Source organism: Chrysemys picta, chromosome 1 (genome assembly GCF_011386835.1).
Source record: "Chrysemys picta bellii isolate R12L10 chromosome 1, ASM1138683v2, whole genome shotgun sequence".
NCBI classification, from domain to species: domain Eukaryota; kingdom Metazoa; phylum Chordata; order Testudines; family Emydidae; genus Chrysemys; species Chrysemys picta.
Genome location: NC_088791.1, coordinates 118773495 through 118789891, shown reverse-complemented (window position 1 = coordinate 118789891; position 16397 = coordinate 118773495). Strand labels below are relative to the sequence as shown.

The following is a 16397-nucleotide window of genomic DNA, read 5'->3' as shown; positions in this document are numbered from 1 at the left end:
CATCCCCAATTTGGTCCCTGGAGTAAGTTAGAGCAGCCTCAGAGCTGCTCTAACACTCACTTGGGACTGTTATGCTAGCCAGTAACTTCCTGAGTTACGGCCATGCCCTCTTTTCTAGGCACACTCCCTTTTCTTCAGCTCCCAATTAGGGCAAATTTACTGCCCCTTTGTGCCATGGGTGTGGCACAAAGGGGCTGTACCAGGTACCAGGATCTCTAGATGTGAAGGGTTAGTTCAGTCCCTAGAGATATTTCAGTCCTTGGCTTCTCTACTGAGACTCTCAGCAAGGGCATCAATTAATGCAAGTTGTGGTGTTTATAAAGTGATGTGGACACTCGTTTAGAAACTGAGCCTTTACCCTCAAATTCCTTTCACACAGGCCACCAAACAGCTATCAGATTTTCAGTGTGAAAGGTTTTTAGTCCAGCTTTAGCATTTACTCTGTAAAAAAAATAATGAGGAAAACATGTTTTTTTTTCTGTGAGAGGCTGGTACCAGTAGCGCTCTAGAAGGCAGAATGCCAAATCAGTGACTCTGCAAGAAATCTGCCTTTTTTTGGAAAGCTGTTGCCTCAGAGGCTTTGGAAAAGTTTTGAAATCACAGTAAAAAAGAACACCGAGGTTTAGGAATGTTGTGGAGTATCCTCTACCTTTTAAAGAAGGCAGCCCTCCTGCCGTGACGTTACACTGGCATCCTGCAGAAAGCTCTGGAGCACTGAGAAGAAAGGGTCTGACACAGAAGTGACACAAGTAAGTTCTCTTTCTCACTCTCTTTCTTTCTCAGCTTCTCCCCCCCCCCCCCTTTTTTAAACGATTAAATGCTACCTATGGGGGGGGGGACTACTTAACACTAAGTAACACTGGATTTGTTTGTTGGTTTTGCTTAAACATGGAAGACACTATTTAAATCCACAAAATACAAAGGTACAATATAACTAAAGCCAAAATATACTTTTTTTAAAAAGGACAATGATTGTGGACAGCTGGTGTTTTCACTGATTTATTTTAAAAACTTGTTTACACAAGTGATTCAATAGTTTCTCAGGATTCGTATTATTACACACTGCTCACTAAAAATATTACTGGCTCACAAGGAAGAGCAGGAAAATGCCTACATAGAGTTTAATGTTTGTTATCATTTAAAGGTGAATCCTTAGTTTAGCAATATAGCACTAAACATTTAGAGAAGAAAATCCAGTCATGCAATTTAAATGATATTTATCTAAAGGAGTCAGATATTGTACACAGTTAATCGTCAGCAAAAGATAAGAGGGCACAAAGTTCATTTGCTTTAGAGAACTCCATTTTTCAGCTCAAGTCTCATTAAGACTAGAGTAGGCTTGAACACACAATACATTAATGATCTAAACTGTGAATGCTTATTGGATTTGATATCTAATTGTTAATGATTAGCACCTCTTCAATTGCCATTAAAACCAACATTTTCCAAAGCTAGTACTGCTGAAATTGGAGGTTTTGGGTGGCTCAGATGTGAATTTTGGCCTTTCTGGGCACTCCTGGAGTTTTCAGATAAGTCACCCCTGGGCTGGGAGACCAGAACAATGCAACGGAAGAGGGACATGGTTAAGCGGTTGGTCAGTCATCCTGACTTTTCAGAAGCCCCAAAATGATTACCAGGATCTCAAACACGTGCTGCTGTTCTACTCATGGCAAGGGCATGACTAAGTTAGCAGGAGCAAGTTAATGCACCGATATCCTTCTCCCTCTGCCAGAGCAGGCCTGTGAACATCCTTATGACTGGAACAGCCTCCAAGGGCTCTATTGAAAGAGCAGGCAAGAAGGAACATGGTGGAAATTGGCTAGGCCTCATGAAAGGGCCCAGTGGTGACTGGCCTGGATAACCCTCAGCAATGGCTGTTAGAGTGAAATATAAAGAACCTAGAAAAATTAAGGCTACATACACAACACTAAGAAGTGACACCTTAGTTGAAAAAACACAAACCATCATGTCAATAATTTCAATACACAAAGAACAAATAGCATTAGACTCTTATGGTGGCATGGTGTCATTGCAGGACATCCTGGTGAGCCATGCTCTGAGGCGGTCACGGAGGGGTTCAATAGGGTAGCTGCTCGGCTGTGATAACCTTCTGTGTGAGGGCACAGAAGAGCTGGGCAGGGAATAGCCAATGTGTCTGATGGTGAGTGTGTGACTCTCTGTGCAGGAGAGAGTCAGTGACACAGACTAGAGGAGAAACCAAACAGGAGCACACATACGCAAAAGGCATTAGGCAATCCGCAACTGAAGAGAGTTCAGGGAGCAGGGAAGGGCAGTGATTGAAAGATGGAACAAACAGGGGCGGCTCCAGGAACCAGCACAGCAAGTGCGTGCCTGGGGCGGCAAGCCGCGGGGGGCGGCCTGCTGGTCGCTGTGAGGGCAGCAGTCAGGCAGCCTTCGGCGGCATGCCTGCAGGAGGTCCGCCGGTCCCGCGGTTTCAGCGGCAATTCTGTGGCAGGTACACCGAAGGCGCGGGACCGGCAGATCACCCGCAGAAATGCCGCTGAATCCGCGTGCCCAGCGGACCGCCTGCAGGTATGCCGCCAAAGGCTGCCTGACTGGCATGCTTGGGGTGGCAAAAAACATAGAGCTGCCCCGGGAACAAACTACAGGCTGTGCCCTACTAGCCTAGGATGGGTGCAATGGGCACTTAGAGGAACAGTGCCATGGTAATATGGTAGGGTTACCATATTTCAAAAATAAAAAAAGAGGACACTCCACGGGCCCTAGCCCCGCCCCTTTCCCACCCCCGCCCCCACCCCAACTCCGCCCTTTCCCCGCCCCTTCCCCAAAGTCCCCGCCCTAACTCCCCCTCCTCCCTCCCAGCCACACGAAAAGGGCTGCCCGAGCGCTACCGGCTTTACGGTTTGCCGGGCAGCCTCCAGACCCTGCGCCCCCGGCCGGCGCTTCCCCAGCACAGCTGGAGCCCGGGAGGGGAAGCGCCCAGCCGGGGGCGCAGGGTCTGGAGGCTGCCCGGCAAACCATGAAGCCGGTAGAACTTGGACTTCGGGCAGCCCCTACGCCTCCGGACCCTGCGCCCCCGGCCAGGCACTTCTCCTCCCAGGCTCCAGCTGCTCTGCTCCTCCCCGGACTCAGACTTTGGCTCTATTTAAGAGCCAAGCTGCCCGAGCCAGCGCTACCGGCTTCGGGCAGCCCCCTTGCCTCCAGACCCTGCGCCGCCGGAGCAGAGCAGCTGGAGCCAGGGAGGAGAAGTGCCCCGCCGGCGGCTGGGGTCCGGAGGCAAGGGGGGCTGCCCGAAGCCGGTAGCGCTGGCTCGGGCAGCTTGGCTCTTAAACAGAGCCGAAGTCTGAGAGGGGAGGAGCAGAGCAGCTGGAGCCCGGGAAGGGAAGTACCGGGCCGGCGGCTCGGGGTCCGGAGGCAAGGGGGGCTGCCTGAAGCCGGTAGCACTGGCTCGGGCAGCTTGGCTCTTAAACAGAGCCGAAGTCTGAGAGGGGAGGAGCAGAGCAGCCACGGGAGGGGAAGTGCCCGGAAGGTATTTTTCCCGGACATGTTCGGCTTTTTGGCAATTCCCCTCGGACGGGGGTTTGAGTGCCGAAAAGCCGGACATGTCCGGGAAAAACCGGACGTATGGTAACCCTAAGTATGGAGTGGTGGACTGGATGGAGCAAAAGGTTTTGGTAGGAATGCAGCAGCAAAGTGCTAGTTAATCTGAGGTCCTAAAAGAGCAGATCTAGGGCAAGGCTCTTCCCTATCAGACACAACTTTAGTGGTTTCCAAATCAACCTATCACTGAGCTTCTCCCAATTTTCATTTGACCTGTATGGCAAAACATGCCATTAATACTTCATGCCCTCAACATGCCTGTCATATGCATTGACAGCAATGGTCTTGGTTTAGGATAAGACTTCAGCATTTATACAAGGGAAGCAGAAAATTATACATGTGGGCAGCAGGGACCTAATGAGTTCTTTACCCATAAAATACATCCCTGTGTGCAACATCCATGATAAGTGCTGTCATTCTTGCCCTCATTAAGCTAGAACTTCATCTCTCATCTTTCTTGGAGTTCTTATCCTCACTGGCATTACAATGTCCGGAATCACCTCCAGGATCCATGCAGAACCTTCTGTGCCCAGTACTTCAGTTGATTCAGTCATGATGTGTGTGTGTTGGAATGTTGAGCACCTCTCTGGAAATGTCCCTGATTTTCCCTTACACTATCCTGAGTGCACAGACTCTATTAGCATATGCTAACGAGTCTTTTCCATATGGCAATGAGGTGCTGGTGGGTAGAGCAGGCAGATGGGCATTTTCAGGTAATTTGCATTTTGAAAAGTCCTCTCTCTGTGGACCTGTGCCTTCCCCAAGTGCCTTTTGCCATGCAGAATCCTGATCCCCTTCCAAATCACAGACTTCCATTCTTCATAATTATTATTGTGCCTGTCTTGTATATCTGAAAATAGGTAGTTTTCACAATTGATACTCCTGCTGTCAATGAGATAGGCTGCATACCCATGTCAGCAGCTACATGATCAATTCCTTGGTACTTTGGTACTTCCCACTGATGACTGAAAGGCAGGGGGCGGTGACTGCTGCTGCTCAAGAATATTAGCATAGTCCTTATGTAGTGTGTTAGATATGCACTGATTATCCTCCTGATTGTTGCCCAGATTGGGATGCATGGCAAACTTGTGATGGATCCAGGTTGCCAGAGCAGCTAATCTGTAAATGGCATTATAATAATCATATTTAGCACTTACATAGTGTATTTCGTCCTTAGGTTTTCAAATCACTTTTCAAAGGAGGTTAGTAGCATTATCCCCTTTTGGGGACACTGGGGCATAGAGAAGGGAAACATGACTTGTCCAAAGTCACCCAACAGGCCAGAGCTAGGAATAGAAACCAGGTACCCATCTAGTGCTCTGTCCACTATTCCACACTGCCTCACCCCTGTGAAGTCTGCCTACAGCAAAGTCTGAAAGTTCCATGTGACATTACGTAGCCAAAACTAAGCACTGAATTTCCTTACTGTGCCTGCAGTGGGACACCTTTGAAAAATCCCCCTAATGAGAATGTAGCATCTCTGAAATCAGACCCTTGACCTGTGTATATTTAAGATACAGGAGATGGATAAAAGTGTCATGGGCCAAATGCTCTACTGGTACAAATTAGCACTGTTCAAAAGACTTCAGTGGTGTTACACCAATTGGTCTCAACAAAGAATTTGTCCCTAAACTCTGTTACTTGTTAAAATCCTCATCAAACCCCAGGGCCAGACCACAACATTTTGGCACCTGAGGCGGGGAGCTTAAATGACACTCCCATACCCCCTTGCTTGGGCCAAAACTTTGAAAGGTCTCAATTCTGCCTTCTTCCTGTTCTACTCCTCTCATGGTACTGCTCTGCTACCTACCCTAATAAAGGAGAACTAACAACTTAAAATGCCTTGTTCAAAAATTTTAAGTAACACTTAACTTTCAAACGCTTGAACAGCAAATGTAACTTTTCTTGTCTGCATAGTAAACACTGGCATTTTTATCTGTTTGAATAATCAAAGTGGTGCTTTCCGTGCCTTCTTGGCTGCAAAGATTTGAACTGCTTCCTGAAAGTCCACAGTCTGGGCCATCTCATGCTCTATTGAGATGGTTGCAAGGCCGACCAGCCTTTCCTGTGTCATTGTGGAGCATGGATGTGTTTTTATTAACTTCAGCTTGGAGAAGCTGTGTTCTCCACTCAGGGCCGGTGCAAGGAAGTTTCGCGCCCTAGGCAAAACTTCCACCTTGCACCCCCCCTCCAGCCCTGCGGCAGCTCCCCCCCCCACCCTGAGGCGCTCCCCTGCAGCAGCTCCCCCCCCTGCCCTGAGGCGCCTCCCCCCCCCCACGGCAGCTTCCCCCCCCACCCGGGGAGCCGCGCGGCAGCTCCCCACCCCAGTTCACCTCTGCGCTGCCTCCTCCCCGAGCACACCGCCCCTGCTCTAATTCTCCTCCCCTTGCAGGCTTGTGGCGCCAAACAGCTGATTGGCGCTGCAAGCCTGGGAGGCGAGAGAAGTGGAGCGGCGATCGCGCGCTCGGGGAGGGGGCGTAGGAACGCTGTAAAAAAAAGTTGGGGGCACCACTTTTTGGCACCCCCAAATCTTGGTGCCCTAGGCCCCGCCTAGTTTGCCTTAATGGTAGCACCGGCCCTGTCTCCACTGGCAACTGTTACAGGAAGTGTTAGAAGTATGCGCAGAGCCACAAAAGCATTTGGAAAGAGGATGGTCATCTTATTTGTGCACATATATTCCAGAACAGCCTTTGGAGTTGATCCTGCTGAAATGTATCTTGAAAGGGCTTTCAGTTCATCACCTAAATCACTTGCATCAATGTTGCGCATGTCATCATGTGTCAACACTGTCTCTAGTGCTCTGCATTGCTGGTGTAGGTCTTCTTCAGGTATAGTGAGGAGTTTTGGAATATCATACAACATCCCAAATATACTGCTGTGTTCCTTGAGCTACATGAAACGTTCTTCAACTGACTGTATTGCACAATCTAGCACCTGGTTAAAGAATTCAACTTTGATTTGTTGTTTGGGGTCTCTTATGGGATTATCCCAGGCCTCGTAAGCAAAATGTCTTCTTCTTCGGTGACTCTTGTATTCTTGAATGGATGGGAAAATAGCTTCAGTGTGAAGTTCCTCTGCCAACTTCTGTGCACTCTTCAGAACGTTTTGAAATCCCTCATCTGACCGGTAAGACTGTAGGTATGGCTTTGCTTTGTCCAGTTGTTCCATTGCTCCAGATATATCAAGGTCAACACCTTGGAGTCTCTTGCTTACAACATTTATTTCAAACAGTATGTCATGCCACAACACTAAGCCACACAGAAATTTGAAGTTATGTATGTTTCTGGTGATTCCATTTCCCTATGCCACTGTTCTCCCATGAACAGTTCCTGTCATAACATTATCCTCCATAATGGCAACTATGGCATCATCTATCTTCCCAATTTGGTGTTTGATAGGCTTTATCGCCTCCACTCGACTTTCCCATTTTGTGGCACTCAGTGGTTTCAGTGTCAGAGAGGATGTTCCCAGATGTTGCTTCAAAATTTGCCATTGATGAGTTGATGCAAAGGAAAATACATAGATGCTTTGAATTACATTAAAAAATTCAACAGCCTCACTAGAAGCTGAGGCTACATCACTGACCACCAAGTTCAGTGAATGAGAACTGCATGGGACAAAAAAAGCTCGAGGATTTAACTCTCGGATCCGTGTCTGCACTCATCTGTTTTTAACTCTCATGTTGGCACCATTATCGCAGCCCTGACCTCTCATGTCAGCTATCGCAATTCCCATATCTTCCAGCTTTTTAAGAAGCACATTTGTCATACCAGCTCCTGTAGTATCATCAATGTCAATACATTCTAGAAAATGTTCTCTGACAGTCACCGTTGCAGGAACATTTTCACTAGGTTATGTTGTTGTTACAAAACGCACCATTAAAGTCATTTGTTCCGTATGGCTGATGTCAGGTGTGCAGACCAGAATAACAGAGTAATATCTTGCTGACTTCAGATCTGCCACAATCTTCTGTTTGACTTTTGTTGCCAGTAACTGTATGATCTCATTTTGAATTGTTTTTCCAAGGTAGTGGTGTGTGTACATTTCTTGGGTGGTGACTCTTCTTAGATACTCCTGGAGTACAGCATCAAACTCAGTCATCAACTCCACAATTTTAAGGAAGTTTCCATTGTTTGGCACATACAGCTGATCTGAAGTGCCACACAATGCTAGGTTTTGGGTAGCAAGCATTTTCACAATGGCAATGAGCCTTTTCAGAACATTTTTCCAGTAAAGAGACTCTGATGCAATCTTCTCTGGATGCTGATCATGTATGGTGACCTTTAACCTTAGTCTCATCTCAAGCTCTTTCCACCTATGGAATGCTCTCTGGTGATTTGATGCCTTCTCATGGCATTCCAGATTTCTAGCTAGATTTTTTCAGTCCTTTGTTCCTGTAGGACCCAATGTGGCTGGAACATTAGACTGGAAGAGTTTTCAACAAAACCAGTATGCAGCATTCTGGATTTTTGAGTACATAAGCCATCGCCTCTCCACTTTGTCACCATTGGGGATTTCACGCCAGTAATGTGTTGGATGGAAACTTCTATTTTCATTGTCTTTGGGGAACATGAAGTTTTTCACTTGCTGTGGCCCATGCAGTACAAGGAAGTCCCTCAGGCTACTGCTCAAGTCGGTGCACAGTCCCGGATCATCTAGACTTAAGGAACTAAACTCAGCAGCAGCTGTTTCTTGTGCCTCCACCACACTCTTCTCTGATCTACACTTTTCTTCAGGAATGTGCATGGTTACATCCATTTGAGATGGAGATATGGACGCTGCAGTAGCTGCCAGATCACCTTCACTCTGACTAACTGGAAGATCAGGCATCTCCTCACCACTCACATCCTCACTGGGTCCGGAAGGCTCACCGTGAACATTTGTGTCTAACGTATCTCAGGAGAGCTCCTTCCTGCTTAGATAGAAAAGCTTCCTTTGCTTTTTCTTTTTCTGAATGCTGCCCCAGAGGGGCGTTTTCTTCTTTCACTCATGACTGCTGTTCTGTGCCAGCTATAGTGGCTCTCAACACTCAATTGAAGGGAACAAATAAGCAGGCTGGTAGCAGGGCCTGAGTGAAGGAAAATATCAGCGTCTTAAGGGCCTAACTGGCTCCTACTACTTCAGTTGACTGCCTGTTCTCCTCAAGTGGGTTCAGGGAAGCAGCAGGAAACAGGAAGCTCTCTGAGAAGCTGGTGTTAATCAGTCCAGGCTCCTGGGGGTGCTAGAGAGGTACATAAGAGGCTCCTCCTCCTCTCTGTCCCTGCAGCTTCTGCTGCTTTCTGTTATTCCCTCTCACCTTTTCTCCTGTCTGTCTGTTATGTCTCTTGCGCCCTCCGTCCGCCAGCACAGCACTCCACCATCTCTGTGCACCAGCAGCAGAGACAGTTTTCTACACTCTGGGTCCTAGTGGCACCCTCCCACAGTCTGGCATCTGAGGCGGCTGCCTCAGTTCGCCTCATGGTAAAGCCAGCCCTGTCAAACCCTATGATTCTGTGATTTTGGGTCAGCATTTCCTTTCAGGTTCACTGTAGTTTCCCCTGATTTGGGTAGCTCAGACCATCCCATTTGGTGAAGAGCACCCTTCTATCTGAGTCTTTAAAAAAAAGGTTTTACAGCAACATTAAAATAGGCTTCCAGGTATTAGCCTCACATGAAACATATTGTGAAAAATACTCCTTGAATAGCAGTGTGCTCTTTTTCAATCTAGTTTAGGCATCTTTCACTATGGTATTTTATGACTGGGATATCAGTGCCCCTTGTTTTATTGTCTCCTTTCCACCTCTGCCATTGTTTATAGTTATCTGTCTAATTCTGGGCCTGATCCTGCAAACACTTATGCCCATGGGTAATTTTACTCACACAGATAGTGCCACTGAAGTTAATAGACTAGCATTCATTGTGTGCATACATTTTTGCAGGATAATGCCTTTAATCTGCATATACTACAGCTGTGCTGAGGACAAAAGTTCCATTTATGAAGGACTTTCAGATTTTGAAATTTGCTATTTTCTGAATTGGAACAAAAACTGAAAATGTTCAAATTCTCTGCAAAAGAAAATTCCCCGCACCCCAGTTCCCCCAAAGTTTTGGATCAATTGAAACATTTCATTTCAACAAAAATGTTTTGTTTCAGTTTTGTTGGTTTTTATTTTTTATTAAATCATGATACATAAAATAATATGATTTAAAAAAAAAAAAGAAAACTAATATAAAAATCAAAACATTTTGTTCCAAAAATGTTGAAACAGGACATTCTGACATGGTTGAATCTTTTTTTCGGTCTTCTTCCCAAATTGAAGTAGTTTGATTTCAATGGAATTTCATATTTTGACAGAATATGGTTAGAAGTTTCTCTGAACAACTCTAGTAAACATTTGGTGGCAGGGTAGTGTCATCTTACTTGTCTATAAAGCACCATGCATGCTTTTAATAATAGAATCATAGAATCGTAGGACTGGAAGGGACCTCAAGAGGTCATCTAGTCTGTCCTCTGCACTAATGGCAGGACTAAGTATTATCTAGACCATCCAACAGGTGTTTGTCTAACCTGCTCTTAAAAAATCTCCAATGACGGAGATTCCGCAACCTCCCTAGGAAATTTATTCCAGTGCTTAACTACCCTGCCAGTTAGGACATTTTTCCTAATGTCCAACCTAAACCTCCCTTGCTGAATTTAAGCCCATTGCTTCTTGTCCTATCCTAAGAGGTTAACGAGAACAATTTACCTCCCTCCTCCGTGTAACAACCTTTCATCTACTTGAAAACTGTTATCATGTCCCCCCTCAGTCTTCTCTTCTCCAGACTAAACAAACCCAATTTTTTCAATCTTCCCTCATAGGTCATGTTTCCTAGATCTTTAATCATTGTTATTGCTCTTCTCTGGACTTTCTCCAATTGTTCATATCTTTCCTGAAAGGTGGCATGCAGAACTGGCCACGATACTCCAGTTGAGGCCTAATCAGGGCAGAGGAGAGTGGAAGAATTACTTCTTGTGTCTTGCCTATAACACTCCTGCTAATGTATCTCAAAAAGATGTTTGCCTTTTTTGCAACAGTGTTACACTGTTGACTCTTATTTATCTTATGATCCACTATGACCTCCAGATCCCTTTCCGCAGTACTCCTTCCTAGGCAGTCATTTCCCATTTTGTATGTGTGCAATTGATCGTTCTTTCCTAAGTGGAGTTTTTTGCATCTGTCCTTATTGAATTTCATCATATTTACTTCAGACCATTTCTCCAGTTTGTCCAGATCATTTTGAATTTTAATCCTATCTTCCAAAGCACTTGCAACCCCTCACAGCTTGGTATCATCCACAAACTTTATAAGTGTACTCTCTATGCCATTATCTAAATCATTGATGAAGATATTGAACAGATATTATGTGATTGCCATATAAATAATAACTCACACTTTTTTCCAAACAGGAAGACTTATATATCCAATCTAGAAGAGCAACACCATGGAAACAAGAATGATTCCTGACCAATCTAAAGACAATCCACCTTTCCTGGACAGAAGTATTGGACCACTTCCTGTCAAGAGAATGTATCCTTATTTTTCTAAGTTAAAGGTATGAAGACCACAGCTCAACCTTAAATTGCTAAAAAGCATTGAAAACTGTGGTTTGACATTTTATCAATATTCACTGAGTTCAGTGTGCTAGTACTTCACCCTATTTATTAAAGTTCAGGAAACGTTACTGCTTTATGGTCTGAGCCCAAGCCCAGTGAAGTCAGTGGAAGTTTTCAGTGGGCTTTGGATCAGGCTGAATCTTGGAAATGAGTGCGTTAGAAATATACAGAGTGGTAATAATAACAGTAACTATGGCTACATTAATTATTATTATTGCATTTAAATAGCTTTACACAGAAAACCCTTGCCAGGAAAAGCAACAGCAAAGACTAAAATGTAGGCAGGGAATGCATTCCCCGCTGTGGCTAGCAGTCCTTCTCAGATTGCACATAGAAACAGTGGAGCTGAAGCTCAACATATTTCGTTGCAAAGCATGAGAGTTTGAAGGCCAGCCTAATTATAAAGTAAACTCTGTTGACTGAAGGAAAACAACTGAAAGGAGGTTTTACCCAAACAACACATTTAGTGTCTGTATTTCGTTCCCTATCCCCTGAGCCATCCAATCACTGAGGAAAGATGGTTCTTAATCAACTCAATTTCCTTTTCTTCAGATATTTCTTGGGGCACTAGCATTCTCCTTTTTTGCCAAAGGATTTTCTGGAAGCTACATGAAGAGTATGTCAACTCAAATTGAAAGGAGATTTGAAATTTCATCGTCAGTTGTTGGCATCATTGATGGCAGCTTTGAGATAGGTATGTATCTTTCTCTTTGGAAGCAAAAAGGATGAGCATTTTAATGGACAGTTTGTTTATCTCTTCAGGTAACTTAATGGTGATGATACTGGTGAGCTATCTTGGGTCAAAGGTTCACCGGCCCAAAGTAATTGCTGCTGGATGTCTCATCATGTCATTTGGAACATTTTTATCAGTGATGCCTCATTTCCTAATGGGACGGTAAATATGGCTGATTATTACATTATGCACCATTTAGACTCCAACTTCTGAAGCATATTTTCTTCAGTAACTTGAGATAAAAGCTGAAGATCTGGTTTGACAAATTAAAGTTTCCCCCAAAGATTGGATGGTTTCAGTAGCAGGGTAGGGCATGATATTTTAGCATTCATTGACTCTCTGACTTACTGAAGGCCCTATTCTGAGCCTACCTGGTTCTGTGGTACTGGGGCAGCCAGAACTCCATGTTCAGAGAATGTTATTTGGATCTAGAACTAGCCAACAGATCCTGATGGAACAGTCCTCTTTTTCAATGGTCACCGTACACAGCTGCCAGAAAGAACTAATTTCTGGGTGCTGTATGAGGCACTGCCCCTTTCCCATCCCCACAACTGCCATATATTACAACCAGGGCACTGAAGGAATGACATAATGGAAAGCAGTTCCTCCCCAACATGCCAAAGGGAGAGGCTTGTTTCTTCCCAGAACAGGGCTAGCCAGGGAGGAACTACCATAAAAGAAAGATTGAGTAGGGATACTGAGTGGGGCTATGTGGACCACAGAGCAGAAAAGGCCCCAATCTCTACTCTGCTTGTGGAATTGTAGAGGGCCAGCAGTCTCTGAGAATTGCATGGCACTGCCCAGTGAGGGGTGTATTGATTTAATCCATGCTCTCAGTAGAGCTTTGAAAGATAAACCTTTCCTCACAATGCAAATGTAATATCCAGAGGGAGGGTGGCAACAAGCCATGGACCATATTGTCTTTCATCACATTATTAGAAGCTGCCACTGTACTATACTAAATCCCAGATGCTGTAAAAATAACAACATGGCTGTCAGTATGTGGAAACCCTGAACACTACCGAACACCAACAACATCTGGTCGTCTCTTCTTGACTCCTCTGAATGAAGTCTCCAGATAAAAACATACAGATATTTGAATGTGCAGCCACACCAGACACTGGAATGTGAGTGGTCACAACTGAGTTTAAAATTCCTGTGACCAGGGTTGGCTTAAGGGATGTGCAACCATTCACATCTCTTAGCAAGGGGACAGCATTACAGTCCCAAATGAAGGTGCATCAACAGCTATCAATTCTCTTTGGAGAAGCACTAAGCTGTGACTCACCCAAGCCACAGCTATTTGTCTATCAACTCTGCCTTCATATAATAGACAAAGTAATTCCATGAGCACCAAGTTTATGTACAATTTTCGTAAAAGATGAGTCATGTATATTTCAGCTACATCTTACACCATTATTTTCCAGTTATAATTATGAAAGAATACCACTTACAGAGGACAACTCTTCTACAAGTTTATCAGCATGTTCTCTACCATTACCTTTACATCATCCAACTTTAGATGCTATGGAAATGACTAGAGAGTTGAAAAATTCTGGTAAGCAAAAGCTCTGTGATTGGACTCGGTCTTGGTTAACTTCATTTTATATATTATTTTTTTATTGGAAAGTATAATATTAAAACCACTAAGAAGAAGCATGTTCTCCAATCACCCCTCCCCTCCGTCCCATCCCCCAAAGTTAATGGAAGCCGTGTATATATATTGAGGAACAAATAGAAAGAGCTAAGTGTAGAACTCCTATTATCCAGATTCTAATCTCTTGTTATTCATATACATATTCAACCTTCTGTAATTCCACTAACGTCTGAGGCAGAATATCCAAAGAAAACATACCTATTCTCCTGATTAAACAAAGCACTTAAGTAGGTGCCTAAAGTTAAACACGTACTTAAGTGCCTTACTTTCAGTGAGACGACCTGTCTGAGTAAATGCTCACCAACGTGAGTAAGCATTGCACAATCAGGCCTGTTATTGGGACATCCTGCTTGCAAGATTACTGCTCCCCCCACATTTTTGTGGCCAGCAAAATGTCATCCCCTTGCAATCTAATGATATTTTTCATCGTATCACTGGATCCTGTCAAAATATTATGATATTGCATCAGAACACCCAAGATTTTCTCTTGAATAGCTGGCTACAAAATGGACCCCACAAGTTATAGCAGATTGTGAAGAAAACAGACAGTAACTAAATCTATTATGGATGTTTTTTCTCCACATTGTTCAAAAGGCACCATTTCATTTCTGTTGAAAATAAGTTCTTCTGAAAGCTCTGTTTCCAAAAATGTAAATATGTATTGCCTACAGGATGTGAAAAAGCAGCAAGCTCCTATCTGTGGATCTTTGTACTGATGGGAAACCTTTTACGTGGAATTGGTGAAGCACCTATTATGCCACTGGGGGTGTCATATGTTGATGATTTTGCCAAAGAAGAAAACTCAGCATTTTACATAGGTAATAAATTAATGTACAATATCAATTCCCAAATCAATCTTTTAAACATTTCTGCATCAAAACTAGAACAGTGTTCAGTTTTCAATATTCTGTATTCTTTCCTCACCTTACAATGGTAAGAATGAAATGTTGAGCAAGTTCCATGCTTATCTTTGGAAAAGAGTTCCAAATAGCACCTTTTCCTCCCCCTCAGGGTGTCTTGCAACATGGCTCAGTTTGTTGGCTGACAGAACAAGTGGAGCATAATCAGAGACTTACCCTGCGAGTGGTACATGGGGGCCATGAAGAGCCATGTGCGTCTCTAGACCCACAGACTGTCATTGCTTTAGAGAACAAATTCTTCCTAACCACCCTTCCCCAAATAATTCACTTTAATAATAATACTTTAAACATTTTATTAAAAGCTTTCAGAAAACTTGCAGCTGGCTCTTTGAGTTTTGACACCTAGCACAACTGATGTAAAGTCACCAGTGTCAGGGAGGGACATATTCAACCAGCTGCCAGGATGTCATTTCCAATCAATGGGCATTTCTTTGGAAGCAGGATCGCTTGTTGACCAGCGGAGAAAGACTCCCAACTCATTCATAACCAGTTTAGTACCTTGAACTATTATACCAAACTCATGTGTAACTGATGCATGGCTAAGCAATTGCCCAGAATAAATTTGATGGCGCATAAACTGGCCATGGAAATATCAATATAATATACTAATCTCAGGAAGAATTTACTAGATGATACTTCACCTAAAGCCACTGAAAACAGTCTTCACTTGGGGATGAGGAAATAAAAATTATAGATAGAAAGATGTGGAATATACAGAATGGGGCTGTACAAAAGCCACTAATTCCCTCCTTCAGTTTACCAAGATATTCATGATCACCGCAGAACCTTCTAATTAGGACTGGTCCAAAAGTCCCACTAGTCACGCAGCCACAGGGAAGGACCATGGTACATCAGGGAAATGTAGGTCCCTTAGGGGCATGTGGGACTTGCAACTACAATGTCCTTGAGGCACTCTGGCAGCTCAGACGGACTCAGAGACTAATACTGACTCAACCTGAAACTAAACATTTTCTTTTGGGTCAATAAACTGAAACAAAATTTTTGATTTGGGAATCCTGAAATGTTTCATTTCAACATTTCTGAGTTGAAAATTTTCATAACTTTTCATTCCATTAAAAGTTTTGATACTTTGACATTTCATCCCAATTTGGGATTAAACCAAATGCTGAAATATTGGATTTCCTGCAGGATGTAAATTTCACGTATTGATTCCAGTATCTCATTCCAATACTCTTCTGCATATCTGATGAGCAAGACTCATCCATGCCATATTAATGCCTAATAAGTATCGTCCTGTAATTGAAAAAATTCCACTCAAAGCTATCATTGAATTTTGACCACAAATCTGTGTGTGTGACCTTGGTCAAGTAACTTCACCTCTGTGTGCTCACATTTCCACTTGCCCACCTTTGTCTGGCTTGGCTACTAAGGGCAGGTCTACACTACGATCTAAACTACACAATTTGAGTTACATTAGTAGCATAATGCAGGTCGACGTAGATTAGATCTACTTACCATGGGGTTCACACTACGCTATGTTGACGAAAGATGCTTTCCCATCGACTCCCCTCTTCTGGTTCTGGTGGAGTACCGGAGTTGACGGGAGAGTGATCTGCAGTCGATTTAGTGGGTCTTCACTAGACCCACTAAATTGACCTGCGGTGGATCAATCGCTGCAGCGTTGATCCACCAGTAACTGGAGACAAGCCTTTATTGGAGTGTAAGTTCTTTGGAGTAGGGATAGTCTCTTAAGATGTGTTTGTACACTGTGCCTAGAAGAATGTAGCTCTGATCGCCATTGGAGCCTTTTGATGCTACAGTAATACAAATTATAAATAATTATAACAACATCTGAAGTGTTATAGAATTTAATAAAAAATGAAAGCCTTTCTGTAGCTTTTTAACCATCCA

General features: G+C 43.9%; 1 protein-coding gene across 1 annotated transcript in view; it reads left to right on the top strand.

Moving 5' to 3' along the window:
• The first annotated feature begins 438 nt into the window (after positions 1 to 438).
• Positions 439 to 16397, top strand: part of LOC101953145 (solute carrier organic anion transporter family member 1C1-like) — a 42422-nt gene continuing 26463 nt past the window's right edge. Inside the window, exons 1-6 of the mRNA XM_005296590.5 lie at positions 439 to 749; positions 11009 to 11154; positions 11768 to 11909; positions 11978 to 12110; positions 13376 to 13506; positions 14277 to 14423. Of these exons, the coding sequence (XP_005296647.2) occupies positions 11044 to 11154; positions 11768 to 11909; positions 11978 to 12110; positions 13376 to 13506; positions 14277 to 14423 (664 nt within the window). The 5' untranslated portion in view covers positions 439 to 749; positions 11009 to 11043. The remainder of the gene's footprint in view (positions 750 to 11008; positions 11155 to 11767; positions 11910 to 11977; positions 12111 to 13375; positions 13507 to 14276; positions 14424 to 16397) is intronic.